The sequence below is a fragment of the Neoarius graeffei genome, chromosome 18 (genome assembly GCF_027579695.1).
Source record: "Neoarius graeffei isolate fNeoGra1 chromosome 18, fNeoGra1.pri, whole genome shotgun sequence".
Taxonomy (NCBI): Eukaryota; Metazoa; Chordata; class Actinopteri; order Siluriformes; family Ariidae; genus Neoarius; species Neoarius graeffei.
In genome coordinates, this window is record NC_083586.1 from 45,903,709 (window position 1) to 45,929,031 (window position 25,323).

Here is a 25,323-nt window from a genome sequence, read left to right on the forward strand (position 1 = left end):
AGGAACTGAACTTGTGAGATCTTGTGTTGCTTGGATTTTCCCATGTTACCAAGGGCAAAAAGGCACTGTCTCTAAAGATAGGCCCTTTTACAGCAAACTTTATATCAGAAGCTTTTAAAAGTCATTACATCAATTTCTGGAATTTTCCAGACTGCTAAAAGAAACAGTAAAGTTGACTGTCTTGTTGTGGGTTACTTTGATCCACTGAAATTCTGATATAGTGAATTAAAACTCAAATAAGCTTGTGTCGAATTGACTGTTTTAAAATGACCTCTAATGTCGATGCCCTATTTGACTTGCCAACAGAAAAGTATGGGAACGCAAAATACACTACCGTTCAGAAGTTTGGGGTCACTTTGAAATTTCCTTATTTTTGAAAAAAAAAAAGCACTGTTCTTTTCAATGAAGATCACTTTAAACTAATCAGAAATCCACTCTATACATTGCTAATGTGCTAAATGACTATTCTAGCTGCAAATGTCTGGTTTTTGGTGCAATATCTCCATAGGTGTATAGAGGCCCATTTCCAGCAACTCTCACTCCAGTGTTCTAATGGTACAATGTGTTTGCTCATTGCCTCAGAAGGCTAATGGATGATTAGAAAACCCTTGTACAATCATGTTAGCACAGCTGAAAACAGTTTAGCTCTTTAGAGAAGCTATAAAACTGACCTTCCTTTGAGCAGATTGAGTTTCTGGAGCATCACATTTGTGGGGTCGATTAAATGCTCAAAATGGCCAGAAAAATGTCTTGACTATATTTTCTATTCATTTTACAACTTATGGTGGTAAATAAAAGAAGTGTGACTTTTCATGGAAAACACAAAATTGTCTGGGTGACCCCAAACTTTTGAACGGTAGTGTAGGTGGAGCTGAGATTGAAGATCTTTAACCAAGGTGTATGTAAGCATTTGACCTCAACTGTACAGTTGTGGTCAGTAGTTTACATACAGTGACATGAATGTCATCTTGGATAGGAATGTCATGACAATATTTGGGCTTTCAGTAATTTCTTTGAACTGTTCTTTTTCTGTGGCAGAATGATTGTACAGCATACATCTTTAATTTAAAACAAACAAAAAAAACACTAGAATTTGGTGCACAAGTTTTAATTTTCCTTGGGTTTTCTGAAATCAACACTTGGTCAAAATTATACATACAGGGTCAAAAATTTACATACGCTCACTTAGATTATTAATTCAGAGGTGCTGAAACTTCCAAAACGTCTCTTATCTTGCCAAGACCGAGGTCTCTTAACTTCCTGTTAGTGATCATGATTGACTACAGCTAGTAGCTTCTCTGTGCCTTCATAAAAAGGGTTTGTTTACAGCACTCATTGGATTGACCAACACACAGTAAAATGGGAAAGTCCAAGGAGCTCAGTGCAGATCTGAGAGAGAGGATCGCAGATATACACAACTCTGGAATGTCTCTTGGTGCCATTTCTAAACAACTACAAATTCCAAGATCAGTTCAAGCAATTGTATCCAAGTTATTGTGAGGTGTAGTCACTTTGCTTCAAGAAAACCCAAACTGCCACCCTCTGCTGAAAGGAAATTGGTTTGGATGGTCAGGAACAACCTGGGAACCACCATGGCACAGCCTTGCCATGAACTGGAAGCCTGTATGATCATGGTCTACAGTTGGTCTACAGTTCACATCACCATGGACTAAGAGGCTGCTATCCAAGAAATAACCCCCTGCTCCAAAACTGACCCCTTCAAGCTTAACTAAAGTTTGAAGCTGACCACATGGACAAAGAAAAAATCCTTCTGGAGGACAGCTGTATAGTCAGATGAGACAAAGATTGAGTTGTTTGGCCACAATGACCACCATGTACAGAGGGACACTGTACTAGCTGGTGGTGGTGGTAGGATCATCATGATCTGGGGTGGTTTTGTTGCCAGTGGAACTGGTTCATTGCACAAAGTGGATGGAATAATAAAGGAGGACTACCTCAGAATTCTTCAGCATAAACCATCAGAAACTTGAACATGACTTGGGAGTTACAACAGGACAAGGAACCCAAACACGCATCAGAGCTGGTTGTGGAGGATAAAGCAGGCCAACATTAAGCTTAAAAAAAAAGTCCTGACTTCAACCCTATTGAAAATATATGGACCCTGCTTATAAGTGGAGTCCATGCCAAAAAAAAATTAAATTGAACTCTACCAATTCTACCATGAAAAGTCGTGAAATATCCAACCAGAATTCTGCCAGAAGCTTGTTCATGGTAAACAAAAAAATGTTTGGTCAAGGTGAATCTTGAAGAGATGTTTTACCCAAAATATTAGGGGTATGTACATTTTTGACCCTGTGCGGATTTCAGAAAACCCAAAGAAAATTAAAACTTGTCCACCAAACACTAGTGTTTTATTTTTTTTAATTAAAGATGAATGCAGTGCATACTGCCACAGAAAAAGAACAGTTCAAAGAAATTATTGAAAGCCCATATATTGTCATGACATGAATGTCATCTTGGATATGAATGTCACTGTATGTAAACTTCTGACCACAACTGTATATGATGTGTTAATGCAACCTCAGTCTGAACAGCCAGACCAGCACTTTTATGTCAATCCCACTAAATGTTGATCATAATTCTGCACTCACGTCTGATGGTCCAACCAGTCTAGGTTGTGGTCTCAGAGCCACATATTTTATTGTCATAAATTTGGCCTTTCGTTATTTTCAGTAAAATTTATTCTAAGCCTCATATTTATTTCTGTTTTGGTGTTTATTGTTTTTTTTCCCCCTATTTATCATTTTATTCACAATATCTTTTCAAGTGTTCGTTTTTACTCTATACCTGTATGATGTGATGATTATTAATCTCACTAACTGGTATCACCCAGAAGATGATGGCTTCCCATCATCTTGTTCCTCTCACAGTTGCTTCCTCGTGTCATCTCAGGGAGTTTTTCCTTACCATGGTCACCTCCGGCTCTCTCACTATGGATCTAAACCTACATCCGGCTTTCTTGAAAGCTGCTTTAGGACGATGTTGTTTAAAATACTTTGCAGAAATGTTCATTAGTAAATGACTTGCTATCTAATAACAGGTTTTTCTAATGCCAGTGCTAGGTTGGTCTTTACATGAAGCTTGTGTTTAACCACTTCAGCATGTTCCTACTCTGTAATGAAGTACCTACTCTGGAGCAGGAACTAAAAATCTTAATATATATATATATACACACACGGCCCAACAACTCCACCCTTGCTCCTTTGGTTGAAATTGAAAACATCCTGACTCTAACGGACTTTCATAACCCCTTCAAAGCTATGCTACCTGCCAGCGCTGGTTGAGTTCAGTGACCACATCCTGCATCTCTCTGAAGGAGCGCAGTGTCTCCAGCTCTCTCAGCTTGACCTGTTTCAGCTCCTCTTGGAGCTGTGCTACGTTCGTCTCATCAGGCAAGGAGCTGCTCCTCTACACACACAAAACATGTCAGTACACACTAAACAGACAGACGTATGGTGTGCTAGAGTATGACACACATACACACCTTCTCAAGGTCCAGCACTTTGTCCTGCATCTCCTTCAGTGCACTCAGAAGCTCTGCTTCCTGAAGGCGAGACTGCTCGAGCTGAGCCTGCAGCCCGTTCACAAACTGCTCTGTATACTAAAGAGAAGAAGGAGAGAGAGAGACTGGCATGTTAATTCTAGAGTCTAGCTAATAGGTTATCCTTGATTACAGTGATAGTTCCACATGTACACAATGGCACGTTAATCCTGTCTATATTATTAGCTCATCCCTCCGACAAGCGATGAGCTCATACGGTACCATCATGTGTTATCCATCGTCTGTCCGGCGTCCATGTTTCACAAAAATCGCTTCTTTTCTCTCAATTCTTCACCGATTTTTATTCTTTTTGGCAGGAAGGTAGGTCTGCCTGGGGTGCATGTGGCTTTTACCCAAATTTGCATAATTGCAATTAACTATGAAGATATGGAGTAATTAAGCCCTAACGAGCAGTTTCCACACCAATCGCTTCTTCTCCCTCAATTCTTCACCAATTTTGATGTTTTCTGGCATGACCTAGGGTGCATATAACTTCTACCCAGATTTGCTTAATTACAATTATTCATGAAGTTATGGACTAATTAAGCCTTAATGAGCAGTTCAACAAAAATCACTTCTTCTCAGTCAATTCCTCACCGTTTTGGATTCTTTCTGGCAAACAGGTCGGTATTCCTAGGGTGTATATAGTGTATATAGCTTGCAACATTTATTGAACAAGGTGGCCCACTTTAGATCGTTCCTTCTGGACTAGATGGGGCTGGAGCGAGCTACGCCGTCATTGATGGTCTCGTTATCCTGTTCCCAAAATAACAGGAATACTAATATGAAACTAGTGTAAAAGAAGATAAAAGCAATATTTAGAATTTTTAAGGTGCAATATATTTCTCTAGAAGGTTTGCCTGTTTAAAGAGAGAAATCTTTTGGATCTGATTTTGCTTGCCATTTGAAGGCTGGGGAAAAAGTCATTGCATATTGTGCATTCTGAGATGATTTTCTGCCCACCATGTTTGTACAGAGTGGTTATTTGAGCTACTGTAGCCTTGCTGTCAGCTTGAATCCGTCTAGCTCATCTCCTCGGACCTCTCTGTCATCACACAACAACTGCTGCTCATTGGATTCCCCCCCCCACACACACACACACCATTCTTTCCAAACTAAAGACTGTTGGGTGTGATAATACCAGGAGATCAGCAGTTTCTGAAATACTCAAATCAACCCATCTGGAACTAACACCCATGCCACTGAGATCACATCTGTCCCCCATTTGTATGTTTGAAGTGAGCAGTAATCGAATCTCGTGACCTGTATCTGCATGACATTATGTACTATGCAGCTGCCACATGATTGCCTGGTTAGATAACCATGTAGCAATATATTAAATGTATTGATCTATCTATTTTCGTTTCAATATCCTCTCCATTTTCATGCTGATGAAAAGTATTGGCACCCCTCCCCCTTTTTGTGCTGCTCGATAACGTTATCTTTAAATATGCCCTCGGCCGGGTTTTTTTTTTTTTTTTTTGGGGGGGGGGGGGGGCGTCAGAGAAGCAAATCTATGTCATGGTTAATGAGTACTCAATTACTGGTCTATTTTTTCACAACACCAGTAATTATTTCTTCAGCATCTCTCACTTACAGTTAAACATAACACTTTGTTCGTGGAAAGTCCAACCCTGATCAAGCGTGAGAAGTCATAGCCCCATTAGCTTGAGCCAGATTTCTAAAAATCATATCATGTGAAGATAGTCACCGTTTGTAATAAAAGTTCAAAATGATCCTTGCTCAGTTTGCCTCACCAAGATCGTCGTTTTATAACGCTTTTGTAAAGCAGACCTCTGGTTACAAAACCATGTTCATTTCACTTAGAACTAGTATAATCAGCAGCGTCTGTTTTAGTGTGTGTGTGTGTGTGTGTGTGTGTGTGTGTGTGTGTGTGAGACACATTTAAAGACTGCATGCATACACACACACACACACACACACACACACACACGTGTGAGTGTATGCGTGCAGGTCACACTGTGCTTGCTGTAAAGCTGTGGCCTCGCGGGAAAGTTGTGGCCTAGCGCATACAACTCGTTCTCACGGAGCTTGACATCTCATTCTTAGCATCCTTCCATCTTTTCCACTCAGTTCACCATACTACTTTCAGTCATCTTTCTCACACACACACGCTCTGTCTGTCTGTGTAGGCCTGCCTGTCAGTACGGTGTCAAAAGTTTAGCAGTTCCACAGTGTCACTGGAATAAACACTTTACTTGAAAGAAGAATGTGGTAAGAGACAAACCCCCACCTCTGAACATGAGACATCAGTGACAGTCTATATTCGCCATTTAATAGAAGAGACCTGTCAGGAAAAACTTGAGTCAGTGTGACACAGACTAGCACTCACACATGTCACTATACGAGATGCCATTTCATCCTAACCACTGCAACCCCCTTTTGCTCAGAGTGAAAACCCACTAACGAACTGATTTAGATCAAATATGTATTCAGCCTGTGTACTCAGAAACATGGGCCTTTAGCAGGAGACAAACATGAAGCTTTATCCTATATGAAAAAAAAAAAAAAAAAAAAAAAACATTCGCACGCCTAAAAGTATTACTCATTTATTCATGGTATTAAATCAACATACGCTGCAAGTCAAAAGTTTCTGAACATAGATTTCTTTTTACTTAACATTTCCAAATAAATATGGGGTGGAAAAAATTAAACACGCGTTGCATCAGATACCTACATTTTTGGACTTACGGATGTGTTCATTATTCACGCTCTGATTGTAACAAGACTGTGAATGAGTGCTCTGTTAAAGGCACCTGTTTGGTGACGCGGTCATAGCAAGAGTGTAAACTACTCTTTTGCCTACATAGTATCATCCGTAAGACAAATATTTGCCTACGTACGGTGATCCAGTTCAATCTTTTCCAGTAAGGACTTGATATTTTTTCCCCCCACAAACATTTCTCAGTTCACTTATTTCTGGACAGGGATGGGATGATTATTAAATGTGTAACATAGCTTATGCCACACCCATGTGCTGAGAATGTAATGTTCGATATCTCACTCATACCAGTTCTCTAATGTGCACACACTTCTCTTACAACTGTTCTTATGTTATGAAGCGTGAAAAACAATAGTCAAACTGACAGACAAGTCCATTTGTGCATGTGTATTTTTTTAACACGTTTACTCAACACTCTCTTGTGAGTTGAGTGAGCGCTTTAAATTTAATCACACTTTATCGAAATGTGTTCAGCCTACATAACCTGATCTCTGATCAGTTCATATACGAACATGAACCCAATTGCTATATTTAGAAATTAAAAAAAAAAAAAAAAAGACGGGTTGGATTACGTTCACCAAAATATTGTCAATTTTTTAAATAAAAACAAGAAACAGCACTATAAAAATAAAGCCACATGGTCTCGAACAACATTGAACTCTAAACCCAGGGTAAATTCTTACTAACTAGCGCCCCCTTGCACAAAACTTCTTGAAGTTTTGAAGATAAATGATTTTATTTATTTTTTTCTTTTTAAAAATAATCCCGTGTATTTATACTAAATTATACCACCTCCGACTCAGTGACTATCGGCGATTATTCTATCCACGTTCATTGGATATGAGCAATCGCGTGCTCCGATTGGCTACGCTACTACTAGGTTATCAGCTCATATTCCGTGAGTAGAGAAAAACAAAATGGCGGAGCGTGTTGCTGAACCAACCGAGGACGAAATAAAAACTCTACTCGAAACCAAAACCCAGGAAAACAAACAAACAAACAAACAAACAAACAAACATGGAATGAAAGTATTTGATGGTAAGAACATATAAAGAATTATTATTATCGCATTTTTCACAAATTGCTCCTGTCATTTCGACGCTTTGTTTACGTTCTAAGCGGAAATAATTTTGTCGGATGTTTTGTATGAAGTTTTTATTTATCGAATTTGCAAAAAATAAAAATGCTCCGTTTCTCAAAATCCAGTGAATGTGGATATAATAAAACAGTTATTCCACTCAATCTAGTCGTATGTGGCTTATAGCCGACTCGGCACTACGCGTCTCGTCAGCGATCAGCTCGTGCATGACTCGATTTCATGGAATAACTTAAATAATAACCTCAACTTCATCTCGGTTATTATTCACTGATATTCACTTCACCTTTGGTGAATAATTGTAAAATAACAGCACATCCCATGTGTTTTATTCCTGACATAATTCTTTTGAAAATCACTAATGCTTTGAAACTTTAGTCGTGGATATTTTGAAAAAGTTTAACGGCGGATATCATCACTGAACCAATTTCGACTCTACTAGCCCAAACCTACACGCCCGTTTTCTAGACCATTTTTCTGTAGAATGCCACTCGATATTATCGAGTTGTTACTACGTTGCAATCTGATGAGGTGACAAATTTCACAATGTGCTGAAATACACGTGGATTACAAAAAACACGCAATGTCTAACGTACGCTTCTGCTCAAAAACTAAGGAACAATATGATAAAATGTGACAGACAAAATGGCATGCGAGTCATATTTATCTGAGGCATATTTATTTTTCTCGGTTCCAGATAACCAACTGACGCAAGTGTCTTCTTTCTACTGTGGCGTATTCAGATTTGATGAAGTTAGTTGACATTTTAAAAGGGGTCGACTCACCCTTTTCAGAATCCAGTTTGTTGTTTTTGTTTTGGAAAGACATGACCGCTACTCTGTTAGCTCTCTGTACAGATTCGCTGTTACGATCCCTTCAAAATCCATCTCAAACAACTTCTTCCTCTATAGCTCATACCGTAGGTGCAAGTTTTGAATAGACTCTGCCTGATATTTTCGTTCCTTCGTGGCTGCCCGTGAGACTGCCCGGGGCTGGTTCCGGTCCATTACAACAGAATAGCCATACAAAAATAGAATGGATCTGTCAAAAGAACTGACAAAATATCTTCAATTTCACTTTACAATTTAGGATCTTTGGCTTAGAATGTTGTCGGATTGTTTAGTTTAGTTAGTTTAGTTTAATTTATTTGTCACATAAAATATAGATTACACATAAAATATAAATTACAACAAAAAAAAATAAATATATACATGTGTATAGCAAAAATAGGGAAAAAGAAAAAAAAAATAGATACAAACGTGACAGGAGAAGAAAACAGGGCGTAAGCCCCAATTGACATTCAACCCCCACAGATTACAAAAATATAAAGACTTATAACGCATTTAGGATAGTAAAAATAAAAAAAAAAGGGGAGGGAAAAAAAAAATATATATATATATATCATACGTTACGGAGGATGGTACAAAGCGAGTTTCTCAAAGAAGTGAACAGATATTTGTCTTTTGAAGGAGATTGGCGTGGGGGAGAATTTTATAGCAGATGGAAGGCTGTTCCATAATTTAACAGTTCTTGGAAAGTAAGAGTTCCGATAGTAGTTTTGCTTGTGATTGAAGAAGAAGCGGAGATCAGCTGGATGGAAGTTTCTGGTGCAATATCTAGATGTAGTTGGAACGAGCAAACTAGCTAAACTATCACTAACAGTACCGTTTTTGATTTTGTAAAGCAAGACAGCGTCACTGATTTCTCGGCGATACTCTAAAGGGAGAAGACTGAGCGACTTAAGGCAATCGGTATAGGACACATCAGGGGGGTAGTTCAGGATAAACTTTGTGGCGCGGCGCTGAATGTTCTCTAAAAGAGCCTTGTGCTTAGCAGTTGAAGGTGACCATATGCTTGAGGCGTACTCCAGGCGAGGCCTAACTAAGGTGCAATAAAGCAATTTCCTTGTACTTTGGTCATAGATGTCGTGACAGACCCGCCTCACCAGCCCAAGCATCCTGTTAGCTTTTGCACACATGAGCTCTATATGTGGACCCCAGGACAGATCGTTTGTTACAGTGACTCCGAGGTCTGTTACTTGCGCTGCTGCATCCAAAGTGCGGCCACACAGCTGGTAACAGTGCGGTGGACGCTTTGTCGAACGCTTCTTGGACATATGCATAACCCTACACTTAGATGCGCTGAACTCCATACCGTGCTCTATACTCCAATTATACAGTGAGTCAAGGTCACCCTGCAGGGAGAGAGACGAACTTGCAGACTCTATAGAGCGGTAGAGCTTGGAATCATCAGCAGATTCATCAGCAGGATTGTTGCAGATTGTTCTTCAAACCATGGAATGAGAAAATGGCAACTCGCTACTTGGCGCAAACGCTTCTGGGAAGAGTGAACCGGACCCTTTAAGTCCAAAAATTAAAAAAAATTCAAAAATAATAAAAAAAAAAGTTTTTATTTACGCAGGTGTCACATTCACAGCCTGTTCTCCGTCTCCGACGGCTTCATGCACGCCATTACACACCTCGCACTACACTTCCCAGCATGCACCTCACACGAGTATTAATCATAGATACCTGTTCACAATCACAGCTGAAGGACTCCACACACACACACACACACACACACACACACACACACACACACACACACACACACACACACCACGAAGTATTGATCTTGCTCACGCTGTTCATACCAAGCCATTTATCTTCCAAGTTGCCAAGTGTTTTGTTCACAACTCTGTATTTTGGATAAAGTCTACAATATCCTGTTTGTGCCTTGGTTTACCTCTGCCTGTTTTGGCCACGATTGTGCTTGCTGGTTTGGATTTGCTTGCTTGATTGAACACCTATTAAAACCACCTCTAACTGCACTTGCACCCCCTTGTCTTGTGCTTGGTTCTCATGACAGCAGGGAAACGTACATGTTTTCAGACTCCGGTTACGCAGCTACTTAGGCTAACTTTAAACCAGACCGTCAAGGACGTAGTAGCTCGTCTGGCCTGCCATCAAAACAACCATGATGACCAAAACATCAAACAGAACTGAAATGTGACAATGTGAGAGAGGACCAACCTCCACGACAAACTGTTTACAACAGCAAAATCAACAAAGGACCAAGTTGTGTTCCCCAAGAGAAGATCAACCCAAAACATCCATCAGAACTGAATTCGTATGATAAATGAGAGAGGAGATACAATTCTAGTCAGAAGAAAAAAATGTTTTAAGCTGACCTAATTACTAATTTGTTAGCAAAAATTTGACAATACAATGACCAAGTTTTGGGCAGAAGGTCGAGTTCTTTCAAGCGAAACAATCAGAACTGAAATCCATTTAGAACTGAGGAAGGAGACACGATTTATCTGAAAATAAACAAATTGTTTACAACAAGAAAATGACCACATTTTGTTCTCCGAGGGAAGATCTACCCAAAACATTGATCAGAACTGAAATCGGATGAGAAATCAGAGAGAAGATAAAATGCTAGCGAGAGGCCTGGAAAATTCATTAATTTGGCCTAATTACTAACTCATTAGCAAAAAATTTGACAAAACAGCAACCACGTTTTGTGCGGAGTGATGAGTTCTTTCAAACAAAACAAATCGGAACGGAAATCCGTGGAGAATTGACGGAGGAGATACGATTTAACTGAGTTGTGGACGACGAACAGACGACGGACACCACGCCATAGCAACAGCTCACTCATCGGCCTTATGGACAGATGAGCTAATTAATTTAGAATTTTAAACTTGGAAGGGGAAAAAAGTCCACTAGGTAAAGCCCGGCACACACGGGCGATTTTCCGTCGCTTGGTCGCGCAACTTTTTGACGCAAGCGAAAAATCGCTTCGTGTGCAGATATTTGCGACAGCGATTTTTTTGTTGCTTGTGACAGATCACAGGTATCAAACATGCTTGATATTCTGTGACCTAAATAAATAAATTAATTTAAAAAAAAAAAAAAATCGACAGCTGCTGACTTGTTGTGGAGATATCGCCACATGTGCGTGTCTTTGCGATAACGAAGCAATCGCCTCCAAAGCCTAAGCCAATCCCTGCCCGCGAAGTAGTCATGTGATTTCCACGTGACTTGCATCCCCCTCCCCAAATCGCCCACTGGTTGCAGACAACGCACACACGAGAGGGGAAACTTGCATCCAAAAATCGCAATACGCTTGTGACGGAAAATCGCCCATGTGCGCCAGGCTTAAGCAATATCTTGATTACGATGCTCTCTCTTCTGATGTCCTCTATAGTATCAATTAATTTGGTCATATTTGTTGAATAACGGCATTGAATATGAAAATAATAAATATATCATTATTATTAATTTTTCAATAATATCTTTACACAAATTGACAGCCCAAAACAATCAATTTTAAGTCTTAAATGGTTAATTGTCGCAAAAACTCTGAACTGTATGTTTCGTAAAATACAAATTGACCACCAGCCAAAAAGAAATTCAAAAACCCAAACCTTGGACAAATCTTACCGTGTGTTGCTGCAGTTCCCGTATGGTGTCCTGTGCTCTCTCCAGGCTCTCGCTGGCGGTCGTGCACTGTTGCCGCACCACTGCTAATTCGCGTTTTATCACATAATTCTCCTCTGCTTCCTGTGCTCTTGTCACCTGACCCTGAAACAGCAGGAAGAAAGAATTTTTAGAATGCTGTCTTTGATATTTCTAGCACTGGAGAGGGGAGAAAGATAGCAATCAGGAATTAAAGGAAAACTGAAGGCAAATTTTATCATCAAAATTTTCTCATTTTATTAAATATCGGAATGCATTTTTGATCGCTATTTTGTCACTGCTATAGCAAGTTACGAGTGTTTGAAATATGCTCTGTAATATATCAGTCCATATGTCAAAGTAATGGCCATAAACGAGATTCGCTGAGACCTGTGCGAGACATCGTAGGACGGAAGTAAAACGTACAGCAGAAATCAAAGTGACCAACATCTACCAACGTTGTCAAAACGTCCTTCAAATGCTGATGTAATCAAGCCGGAAGTTTTGTTTGTTTTGATAGCAATCAAGAAAGTTTGAAAAAAGTAGGCAGTAATCGTCTTTTCAACTCGTTTTTGTGCAATATTTCGTTTGGAAAACAGTTTTCAAAATGGCGGTACTGACACCTGGCTGACACTTCACGTTTCGAAGTCTCGCACAAGTCTCGTGAAGATCGCGTGAATAAGCGACGCCTGCCGTGGACCAAACGAACTAAATTCAACCGAATAGGCCGATAAGTATAATATTTAATTGCAATTAGTTGCCAATATGAGTCACGATACAAGGTTACTAAAACCGAAAACGTATATAAACAATAACACGTTAATTAAGAAATAAAGCAAGTTTAAAAATGACTTCAGTTCTCCTTTAAATGATAACTATAAGGACATATTCAAGAGTTTAAAAAAAAAATCTGTAACGCAAATGTAACATTTTAGTTCATTTTATAATGGACAACACACTTTAAAAAAAAAAAAGAAAAAAAAGTGGTCCTAAGATTAAACCTTGATGCGTCCCTGCACTTCCACATTCAACATGCAAGCCTGCGGATAAATTGTGCTTAAAATGTTAGTGTAACCCTCATGAGCGATATTTCTGTCATCGTTCCAGCCATGGACAATGCATGCGCCAATGAGTGTACGAAACACAACATATCGACCAACAAAACAGACATTCTGTCATGCATAAGGCCTTGTCTGGGGAGCAGTGGTGTAAAAGGGGGAAGCATTTCAGAGGGAGACAGGAAACAGACTAAGAGTGAGCTGTACATCAGGAAGCGTGGTTCAAAAAAAAACACAACATGATGTGGCAGAGTGTTGGAAATTACCGTTTGGTTTATTATGTCTGTAGCTCAGCACGCAAACTGTGCCCATGAATGTTTACTAAATGAACTTGCTGCTTAAAAACGTCTGCCGTTAAAAAGCTTGGTAATAAATCGGGTAAATGCTAACTCAGTAATAATGAGAACATGTTAACAAATTAAGCTCTTATTAAATAAAGATTCATGTATGAAAAATTAAACAGCGTGAGGTCATTATAGCATGCCATTTGATGACTAATTGTGTTTGATGAAAAACAGCGGTGTATAGAATAAGCTAGTAATTACTATTTTAAATGCCCCAAAAGTGCTGTGTTTAATATGTGTTGAAATTTTCTTTGTTTTCTTTCTTCCTTCCTTTCGTTCTTTCACCAAGGTTGCTTGATGGACATGTTTTTACTGATCAAATTCACCGATATTTCATGATCTCCTTATCGAAACCTACTTTGTTTCTTACTCTCTCATTTGACAGTCGCCACTTTATATCTAAACGCGCGCTTGAGAAGTCACGTGAGGTGTCGATAACAGTGATCACTTTCACCGGTGTCCACCATTATCGACACCCTGTGGAATTAAGTAACATTTACTGTACAACTGTTATGTATTGATCTTTGTGTAACATTGTTGAAGTAGATGAAGTACTTAAAAAAAAAAAAAGTGCTGTGATTTATAATACATTTTTTTTCTGATTCATAACAGAATGGAATGTTTATAGAGTATTTGGAATTCTATTGCAATAAATAGAATTAGACCAGAATTAAATTCCTAGCATATAAAAAAATTACATGCTTGAAATATTCTGATTTTTCTATTTCATTCAGAAAATATTTTTTGCAGTTTGTTGTAAATATCTACCACATATTCATATTACAATATCAGCAGACATTTTATATTTTGGTTCGAGGAATGAGATGCGACCTCTGACCTGGATTTTCATGTGGTCACAATGTCAATTGCCTGTTGACATTTATTGGTAAACGACAAAACTAGAAATTAATACAAACAACAACGAAGGATTAACAAAATGTGATCTATGAAAATACTTCGCAAGTGGGTAGAAAGTGGAGCAAAAAGATTTTCTGAGACGGGTTAAACATTATCAGTTCATTTCTTTAGAAACATTAGAATTACTTCCTCATTTACATAAGCACTGACATCCATATATTTATATAAAAAGATAGTTTGTACTAAATACAAGTCTATGTAAAACATTTTAAATAAAAACTGTTTTGTTAACTTCATACCACATACTAATTTTTTTTATTTTTATAAATAATTATCTGGATGTCGATAATTGTCGAACGGTGTCACGTGATCTGACACATTAAGGAATCAGGAATCAATTAATTTTTTTCCAGTGGAAGTTTGAGTAATTATTCATGCACAATTTACATACTGAAAGTCTTTTCTACTTTTGCAATGACTAAAAGATCGTTAAGGTGTTGATAACTGTAACGGCCGCTTTGGTTCTTTCTTCAAATTGTCTCATATTACAAAATTTATCTTAAATTTAAAAAAAAAGTACCAGTCAAAAAAGTTTGTGCAGCCCATTCTACTCAGTAAATAGCCCTATTCAACACAACTGTAGTGAGCCATATTATGTCAAGAACCACGTAACTAAGTAAAGAGAAACGACATCCATCATTATTTTAAGCCATGGCATGTCTTTTAATTAATAAAAATAAAGAAAACCATTGATTTAGAAGGTGTGTCCAAACTTTGACTGGTACTGTGTGTGTGATATGATTAACAAAATTGAGCTGGCAATTGAACCTCACCCAATTCTGTAAGGAAAATGCATGTTCCTAGTAACATGAATATAGAGCTCTGTGCTCGGTTATGTATTGTTTTAAACATTTGGGCTTGTATGTTAATTTCGTAAATAACACGCAACTTTTTTTTATTGGGCAGTTCTTCAGCAGAGAGGCAAAAATTATGAAATTATTAAGACTGCCTTGTCATCTCAGTGACATTGCTGAAGTATGGACTCCAAGGCAAAATGTACTTAAAACTATAATTAAAAATCAAGTTTATTTTCAGAGCGCTTTTATCAATAGACATTGTCGCAAAGCAGCTTTACAGAATTTGAATGATTTTAAACATGAGCTAATTTTATCCCTAACCTATCCCCAATGAGCAAGGCTGTGGCGACAGCGGCAAGGAAAAACTCCCTCAGACGACATGAGGAAGAAACCTCGAGAGGAACCAGACTCAAAAGGGAACCCATCCTCATTTGGGTGAGAACAGACAACGTGATTAGAACATTTTTACCAGTTTTAACATGAAGTCTGTTTCACTGATGTTATAATTCTTCATTGCTGGAAACTTGAGTGCAAAACTGTTCATGGCAACTGCAGTCCTAAAAATCACCTCCTCAATTATAGCAATGTCGCTTCAGAGAAATCTTGGTTGTTTGAATTTTAAGAAATGAAAGTTCAGGTTTTTTTCTGATGTAATTCCGTTACTGGCTTTTCTTTCCTCATAAAAGATTTTGCATTCAGAGTTAAACATAGCCAATTTTTCTATGCTTTTTTTTTTAGGGTCAAAAGATACCCCGTACAGTGTGAAATTTTTATTTAATACCATTATTTTGAGCACTGCAACTAAAAAAGGTTACCACATTTTGCTGTGAATGTAATTCCTTTACCGAAGAACTACCGTATTATAACTAAACAGGCACAAGCAGCGTACGCAATCCCTGAGAAGAAATGGAGGGAAAACAAATTATGAAAGTAGAATGGAGGTGTTAGTTAGTTGCTAATTTAACATTGACAGTACTTTACCTGGATCAACCTGTCTGCCAGTGCGGCACTCTCCTACAACACCACAAGAGCGGGGAAAAGAGTGGAAGAGAAAAATAGGTGAAGTTGACAGACAGATAGGAACACAGTTGATCAAAGATAGACGAGGGGGGGAAAAAAAAAGCCAGAGGGCGAGTAGAAATCAAGGATATGGACAGACAGACACCATGATACCAATAACAGGATAGGATAAAAATAAATAAATAAATAAATAAATAAATAAATAAAAACTCAGAAAAAAGGGATAGGAGTTACAAGAGACAGAAGATAGAAAATGTACATTTTTGTCAACATAATACACAAATTTACACCACACCCTCACACATCTCTCTCTCTCTCTCTCACACAATACTCCACTCTACATACAAACTGGTCAGGGGTCAAAAAAAGAGGCTTTAAAAAAAAAAAACTCTCACCTTCTCCAGTGTCTCGATCCTCTGCTTTAACAGTCTGTTCTCTGTGCGTAGTCGCTGTTTGAGTAACGGAAAAGAACATTTTCAGAAATTTAGTTTCCCCTTTTGTAGCATCTTACCATTCCTCATACTTTTACACACCTTAATTTCAATCTGCTCCTCCATCTCTTTGTTTTTGATGGTGGTATACTCCTTTTCCAATCTGTAATCAACAAACAGTGCATTATTCAACAGAACAGGAGTGTCCTACGAAGGCAAGATGCAATATATGCACCAATTATCTGTTTACTACCATATTTTCTTTAATAATTAAAAAATGTATCCTGTCACTCTTCAATTACCATGATTATGGATTAATTACTTGTGCCCTTGGTATCAAGCAAACTTTGAGGTCACTAAGAAGGTTGAATTTATGTAGAGGTGGACAGTAATGAGGTACATTTATTTTTTGAGTATCTGTACTGTACTTGAGTATTTTTTTTTTTAACTTGTGACTAACTTCACTACATTTGAAAGGCAAATATCGTACTTTTCACTCCACTACATTTCTATCAAGGTCCTCGTTACTACGAAGCAGCTTTGAAAGTGGATGTTTTTTTATTTTATTTTCTAAAACGTGGTTGGTTTTTTCGCAGGTGACACTGAGAGCCTATCACTAGGATCACGTCTCGTATAAAATCAAGTTCGGTGATTTTGCCGCAGCGTTATCTGACACAATCAGTTGATGGCAGAACGGAAGGAGGCAGTTCTTCTGGGGAATGCGCGCACCCAAGTTTCAATTTTCAAAAAGGATTAAAAATATGTTTTGTTTTAAATGCTTGCTTTGTTTGTCGAAAACAAACCACATCACGGCCTACAAAAGCTCGCCGTCCAACCTGCGGAAGCATATTGAGGTATATAAACATTTTATTCCAAAAGAAAGCTTTCAATGAAGTTGTCTGTGCTTTTAGAGCTAGCAATAACATTGCAAACGTAGCTATGCAGTCTGGTTAGTCAAATGACTTTCTATGGATTTGCCCGCCAAGTTACCGTAGCCTTGTCCACGGCTAACGTTAACACACAGCTAGTTAACTTGGACACTGTTAGTTAGCATGTAAAAACAGGAGTTACGCTAATATGAATAATGCTAACTTATTTGAAGTCCTTTCAGAAATATGGTTTAGCATAATCTTGCCAAATAAACAGAATGTAGAAATGCTTATTTTCTAGTAATGTTAGCTACCCAATATGATTTTGAGTTTGAAAATAGTTTGCTAGCATGTCAGGTGGAGTTTCACTGACTAGCTAGTTTAACGTTAAACCACCATGATGCACAGCATGCGTTCGTTTTGTGAATTCACATTTCTGTCTTTGGTAACGGCATTAGGTTTTGTAAGCGCTGTGGCAATAATACAACAATGTGTTGACAGAAAATGTACTTTTAATACTGAAGTATTTTTAAAAAGTAAGTACTTCAGTGCTTTAACTTGAGTAAAAATTTGACTGGACAACTTTCACTTGTATCGGAGTAACATTTGATCAAGTGGGATCTGTACTTTGACTTAAGTAATGAAGTTGGGGACTTTGTCCACCTCTGAATTGATGCAATGACTATCTTCTGCCCAAGTTTGATAAAGTAATATATTATATGGACAAGTGTTTTACTGGGAAATATGCACTCATTTTTCATATGAGCTCCATCCGGGACATGAAGAACCAAAACAGTGATGTATCTCTCTATAAGTCACTTATAAGGAAATCAGTGAATTTTGATAAGTTTGGGTACTTTGTTTGTGAATGTGTTGATATAATAAAAAGAACATCACACTTTGGCTTAAATATATGAAGTTTATCTTCTCGCGTTGAAAAACTCACATTTTTCACATTAAATACATCACGGATCCGAGTGATATATTTAAATAATATTGGCTGGCACTGAGTGGTATATCAGATCTATTCCATTCAGCTAGCATGATACTGAATGAGTTGAAGATGAGATAGACCACGAAATAAAGCCAGCCAATATTATTATTATTATTATTAATACCCACTCTCTTCATATCAGCATTCTTGAAGGCCAACGCGAGGTTACCTGTGACTCGGTACTGTTAGCACAGCAGTGAAGTCACCTTCCAGCCGGTGTAGTGTTCATCAGTAGTGTTAGTGAATGCTGATAACGCAGCCAAGCCAGTGCTATTGAGAGCAAGTAGCACAGGCTAACGACCAAGAAACTAAGATGCCTGTCTCCAGGCTCTTCTTCCACACACGCTCAACACAGTATTTTTCACTCATACTTAAGTATTCGTTTCCCTGTGTAATTTACTTAATTACTTTTAAAATCAATAACAACTACACACAATGGAGCGACCTGGCAGCCAAAATTCTCTCAAAAGATTCCATTTTTAAAGAAGCAAACCTGACAGCCATGTCAGAGTCACCGTCGAATTATCACAGTCGCTCGCTAGCGCAGAAGTTTTACGTCTCCGATGTGTCTCTTTTCCAGTTTTTCGGTGTCCATTATGTTTTTCTCTTGTAAATTTGCGTGAAGAATATCTAATGAAGTTTTGGTAGCTTTTCGGGTCTTCCGCATGTCTTTAGTTTCAGTTTTCATTTTATTTATTTCGTGCTTAATTATAGCATCGCTAATCTTAACAGTAGCACTGGATTAGCCTCGTTTTCTCTCTTTCCTGGCTGACAAAAAAACGGCTCTGTGCGTGCACAGCAGAAACGTTTTGTCAGTAGATATTCACATCAGCTCTGACATGTGATGTCATGTTGTCTCGACAACGTGCAATACTGTAACAATACTGCACGCTCGTTCTCCATTGGGTAGAGTGACGTAATACACAGCAGATAAGCGATATGATAATATTGCATGCTATCGAACTAAATGAACGAAAGCTGCTAGAAGGGAATAGAAGACGTTTTTATTCTATCAAAAATGTGTCCTGTATGTATAATAATTCCTGATATTTCACTCCGATGACGTCACTTCCAGTGTTTTCCTGCTGACAAGACGCGTGTTGTCAAAATGGTGGACCGGTTCAAAATTAAAATTCTTTTGATTAACTTGCGTTTTTTGGGGGGTGAATGTGTCCATATAATATAAAGAACATTACACGGTGGCACAAAGATATGAAGTTGATCTTCTCATGATGACAATATTTTCACTCGTTTGCTTTGCTCACTGGTGAATATGTTCACCACTCGAAGATAAACTTCATATCTTCACACGACTGTGTAATATCCTCTACGTCCTTTATTGCTTGTTCAATGGTGTTTTGCTTTTTTAGATTTTTCCCCCCCAACTCACTTTTTCATCTTCTTAGGGTTGTACTTAATTTGATAGGCTCGGAGGATGAGTTTATCAGGGCAGCTGTCAAACTGGTGAGGGATCACCTTCTGAAAGTGCTGTGAGATGACAGACACAAAATATAGCGTTACATCAAACTCTAATAACCAACAAGTTTAATAATGTCTCAGAAAGCTCCAGTGCTGTAATTCATTCACAGATTACTTATAAAACATGTAATATGTGACATACTGCGCTCATAAACTGAGATATATGTAAATATAATTATCATTGAAATGTAACTTTACTATGTAATTAATTTTGCTTATTAATAAAAGTTATCGCTGAGTGATCCAAGTAAAATATAACAAGAACAATTAATGAATTAAAAACCTAAAAACTAAATTGTTAATTAAATTGAATTAAAAAAAAATGTAAACCGTTATAGGAATGTTATAGGAAAATAAAATCAACAATGGGTTGATGTGATGTGGCCTGACACAAAACAGCGTTACTCTTTTACCATTTCCTATTTGCTGGCAATTACTCTTTAAAAGAATGACGCATACTTTTTATCCGTTTAAAGTTTCATATTTAATGTTGGGGAACGTCCATAAAACAAATTCTCTTGTTTTCACTGGTGTTCAAGAACTCACACTACCTGAGACTGTTACAAAATGAAGACTCCTTCAAAAAACGATGAGCATGTATTCTTACTAACTTTTAATAGTGATACTAATAAACGTACAGCACCAGTCCAAAATCCGGACACGCCTACTCATTCGTAGATTTTTCTGGACGGTGACCATTTTCTACATTGTAGAAATATTGTCTACAATACTGAAGACATGAAAACTATGAAATAACATATGGAATTATGTGGTGAACAAAAACGTGTTAAAAGAAAATGTTTCACATTTTAGATTATTCAAAGTAGCCAGCATTTACCTTGATGCTTTGCACACTACTGGCATTACCTTAACTAGCTTCATGAGGTAGTTGCCTAGAATGCTTTTCAATTAACAGGTGTGCCTTGTCAAAGGTTAATTAGTGCAAATTCTTGCCTTCTTAAAGCAAGACGGCCTTTCTATTTCATAAAATCGGTGAAATTTAGTTCCCTCTGAAATTTGCTCATTGTGATATGTTTATTTCTGTAATATCTCACACAATATCACGCCATTCTGTGGCTGGGAAGTTATTTAATTTGAGGGGATTCCTGAGCAAATAATGTGCATGAAATCGCTCGCTTTGCGCAGTCAAGCAAACAGAGGAAGTCCGTTTCCGCATGTGCACGTTTACCACCTTTTTCTTCTTTTGGGTTTTATGGCAGCTGGCATCTACAGTGTTGCATTACTGCCATCTACAGGTTTACCTTGACCGTGCATTGACAGTTCCATCATTCTGTCGCTAAACGAACAGCTGATCACACCGAGGTGCTCGCTGAGCGCCGATATTTATTAGTTTGGTCCTGCGTTTCCTTTCCTTCATATATAACATAACGTCTTTTCTTCTCGCTTTCCGCTACTGTAATCAGTCTTTCACGTTTCATTCACACACTCGCGTCCTCCAATTTCTCTCCTGTTTCAAATTTGTATCCCACAATGCCTTGTACGAACGGGGAAAGCCCACCACGTGATGCATGACGTAGTATCTTGAATTGGGTCATGGTGAAGCAGGAAAAATTAGCGGACAATTTAGGGCCACGTGCCTCTAAATTCAAGAATTGTTCCATTTTAAAAAAACTAATAAAATTGGAAGTCTGTGATTCAAATTCAGTAGCTTTCGGTCCACTAAACAAAAATAATTGGGTGTCGGGAAAATTCTTTTTATGACCTACACTTGAAAAATATGAAAAGCAGTCTACCTTTAATGCATTTGAGAACGAACAGTAAATAATACAGCAACTATCCCTATTCCACAACTGTAGTAATCCATATTATATCAAGAACTGCTCAACTAAGTAAAGAGAAACGACATCCATCATTACTTTAAGATGTGAAGTGTCTTAATTAATAAAAATAAAAAAAAGACAGTGAATTAGAAGGCGTGTCCAAACTTTTGACTGGTAGTCATAATGTGTGCAAAATGTCACTAACTATTTTAATTTCTTGTTTATAGAACTGTTATATAAAAGCAATTTCATGCTCAAGGTCATGCTGTTGCACTGAAGATCAGCACAGCTGATCACAGCCCATGTGATACTGCTTAATTAAAAGTAAGCTTTGGTTGCTAGGCAACAGGAAAAAATTAGCATTTTATGGACAGAATGATGGGCTTAAGTGTAATGTAAGTGCTTTATTGATTTAAAACCTGGCATGTCCATAGAGAATTCAATTATTGTAATGTGGCCATAGGTAGGTGATTTTAAAAACAGCTTTCAAAGTGGATTTTCGAGCCAAATCTGGTTTATAATGGTTTATCATGCATTTGTATTTTTATACAAGTCCTTAAGATATTATGCAGCTTTAATACACAGGACCGTATATCACTAAGTGATGCTGCTTGATACACTATAATTAACAGTTATTTCATGAAATCGAGTCGTGCATGAGCTGATAGTACGGCTATAAACTATGTACGACGAGATTGAGTGGAATAACTTTTATTCTATCTATATTCAGTGGATTTTGAGAAACAGAAGCATTATTTATTTTCAAGTTCAATAAATAAAACCTTTATACAAAACATCCGACAAAATCATTTCCACTTTGAAGGTAAACAAACCGGCAAAATGACAGTAGCAATTTGTGAAAAATGCTACAATAATTGTTGAAGAGAAAAAAATTTTTTTTTAAATGTCCATACCATCAAATACTTTTATTCCATTTTCTGGTCCTTTTTTTTGTTGTTGTTGGTTGGTTTGGTTTTTTTTTGTTTTTTTGTTTTGTTGGGGTGTTTTTTTTTTTGGGGGGGGATCTTCTTCTTTTGGGTTTTTTGGTGTTTGGCAAACAATTTAAAAAGGTGCATTACTACCACTGACTGGGCTGGAGTGTGGAACAGGAGATTTTTTTTTTTGGGGGGGGGGGACGACAAAAAACAAACAAAAACTATTATTTTATCCTTTTCTGTTTCTTTTAAAATTTAAAATTTTCTTCAGCTGAACACAGATAAAACAGAAGTAATTCTATTTGGGAAAAAAGATGAAAGACTCAGGATTACCACTATTCTTTACCCAAAGGGGATTAAAACAAAAGAAATGGTTAAAAATCTTGGTGTTTTCATTGATAGCGAGCTAAATTTTGACAGTCACATGAAAGCAATCACTAAAACGGCATTTTATCACCTAAAAAACATTTCCAAACTAAGAGGACTTATGTCAAAAAATGATCTGGAAAAACTTATGCATGCCTTCATCTCTAGTAGGGTTGATTACTGCAATTGCCTTTTCACAGGCCTGCCAAAAAAGGCCATCAAACGACTTCAGCTGGTTCAAAATGCAGCGGCGAGGGTTCTCACACGAACAAAAAGAACAGAGCACATTACTCCAATTCTAAGGTCCCTTCACTGGCTTCCAGTAAGTTACAGAATTGACTTTAAAGCATTGCTGCTGGTGTACAAATCTTTAAATGGTACAGGGCCCGATTACCTCTCTGATATGTTACAGCGGCCTAACCCAATCAGATCTACCAGATCGCAGCAGAAAAATTTACTGTTAAAACCTGTTGTTAAAACAAAGTGTGGTGAAGCAGCTTTTAGCTACTATGCAGTACAGCTATGGAACCAACTCCCAGAGGACATCACAAATGCTCCTGCTGTTGGCAGCTTCAAATCTAGATTAAAGACCAAGCTGTTCTCAGATGCTTTCTGCTAAATTATTAATATTGCCATCTCTACATGTTTTAAACTCTTTACTTTTACAGTCTCTGCATGTTTTAAATTTTACTTAACTTTTATTCTATTTTTTTCTGCTGTTTTTTTTCTTTTACTGAACTTTTACTTCATTTTATTATTTTATTTCTACTATTGTTTAATTCTTATTATTTTTCTTCCCCATTTATTTTATGTAATTTTATTTTCTATTGTTTACTGTTTTGCTTTTACTTCTGTAAAGCACATTGAACTGCCACTGTGTATGAAATGTGCTATATAAAAAAACTTGTCTTGCCTTGCCTTAAATACTTGATCATTTTTGGGGTTTTGTTTTCAAGTAGAGTTTTTGTTTCGTCCCCAGTTGGTTCAGCAACACGCTCTGCCATTTTGTTTTTCTCTACTCACAGTATATGAGTGGATAGCCTAAGTAGTAGAGTAGCCAATCAGAGAGCGTGATTGCTCATATCCAGTGAATGTGGATAGAATAAGGTGTTTTGTTCAAAATGTGCACATTATTGCAGCACCAGAGGTGAAATCAGCTTGTCTGTGCCACAGACATGAAGTTATGTTGTTCTCTAACCTGTGACATGCCCTCCATGTCCAGCTGTATGAGGTCGGTCTGGTTGTACTGTAAAATGGCCATTCCTACTCGGAATATAATCTCCAGACCCTGAGAATACAAATGTGCACTTTTAAATGTCATACATGTAGAAACACAACTAAATATACATTCCTATTTACTCATAGTTACTACACACTCAAGCAAATGCAACCACCACCACCATCCCCCCCCCACACCCCTTTGCATCTTCATTTGTGCAACAGTTTACACACCACACAAACGCTGAACTAACCCTTCACACACATTCTTTTACCACACAGCATTAACCCTGTACCTCATACATGAAGATATCGAAAATACGTGTGGCAATGGGCAGAGGCAGGAAGGTGAGGAAGAGTGTGAGGAACCACGATGAAGCATACATGGAGGTATGGAAACTCTGCGAGCGAAAATGCACATTCAACTCCGGCAGCTGCTCCTGTGATAAAACAAACACTGTGTTAAAAAATGAAAATAAAAAAAGAGAGACAAAGATAAGAAAAGAACAACAGAAAAGAGGAGAAAAGATTGTCCAGACAGAAATATGTACTTATAACGCACTCATATGTTCAGTTGAACTGAATATCTGCTGCCACCTGGTGGCTGATGGACATTTTCTTTTTCATCCCACTATCATTCTAACACCCAGGTTTCATGTAGATTAAAGGTAGGGTTGTTCATTTGTTTAGAAGCATTTTTTTGTTACGTTTCTTGAAATTATCTTAACATCCTAACAGCAATGAATAAATCAAATGCCTTGATTAAAAAAAAAAAAAAATCTGTCATCTGTGATAGTCACAGGGCTGTATAAAGCCCATCGAAGTCCAAATGAAATTATTGGATGGCCTACCTGCCTATCTACCTGCACACACACTGTGCACTCAATACGAGTGACAAGGTTAGGCAGACATACTGCAGACAGTAATTTTATACACACACACACACACACACACACACACACACACACACGTCTCTCTTGCCAGTAACATCGCCTCTCAGTGAGCAAGCCCTATGCAGTGCTTCTTCATGGCGACACATGGATACTGAGCACCTTGCGGCCTCAGGCTAAACTGCAGGGTACTCGGAGGTGGTCTGCCCCCAGACGTGCGGCATGCCAGGCCCACTGATGTGTGGACATGCCCTGATGCCCACGAACAGACCCCCAGCTATGGGTAAAATAGTGAAGACTGGCTTCGGCTGAGTGTGCGGAGGAGACTGCTAGATCAGCCCAACGGACCCAAAGGCGAT

The 25,323-nt window shown here is 38.0% G+C and overlaps 1 protein-coding gene across 5 annotated transcripts in view; it reads right to left on the reverse strand.

Moving 5' to 3' along the window:
* evi5l (ecotropic viral integration site 5 like) overlaps positions 1–25,323 on the reverse strand; it is a 111,202-nt gene that overhangs the window by 25,206 nt on the left and 60,673 nt on the right. For 4 of the 5 annotated variants that reach the window (XM_060898916.1, XM_060898915.1, XM_060898913.1 and 1 more), the window contains exons 7-15: positions 24,371–24,514; positions 24,055–24,144; positions 19,686–19,783; positions 16,535–16,595; positions 16,397–16,450; positions 15,963–15,995; positions 11,850–11,990; positions 3,506–3,622; positions 3,289–3,429 (exon numbers count right to left, since the gene is read on the reverse strand). In XM_060898916.1, coding sequence (XP_060754899.1) covers positions 3,289–3,429; positions 3,506–3,622; positions 11,850–11,990; positions 15,963–15,995; positions 16,397–16,450; positions 16,535–16,595; positions 19,686–19,783; positions 24,055–24,144; positions 24,371–24,514 — 879 coding nt within the window. The remainder of the gene's footprint in view (positions 1–3,288; positions 3,430–3,505; positions 3,623–11,849; positions 11,991–15,962; positions 15,996–16,396; positions 16,451–16,534; positions 16,596–19,685; positions 19,784–24,054; positions 24,145–24,370; positions 24,515–25,323) is intronic. The other variant, XM_060898914.1, reaches the window with a different exon arrangement.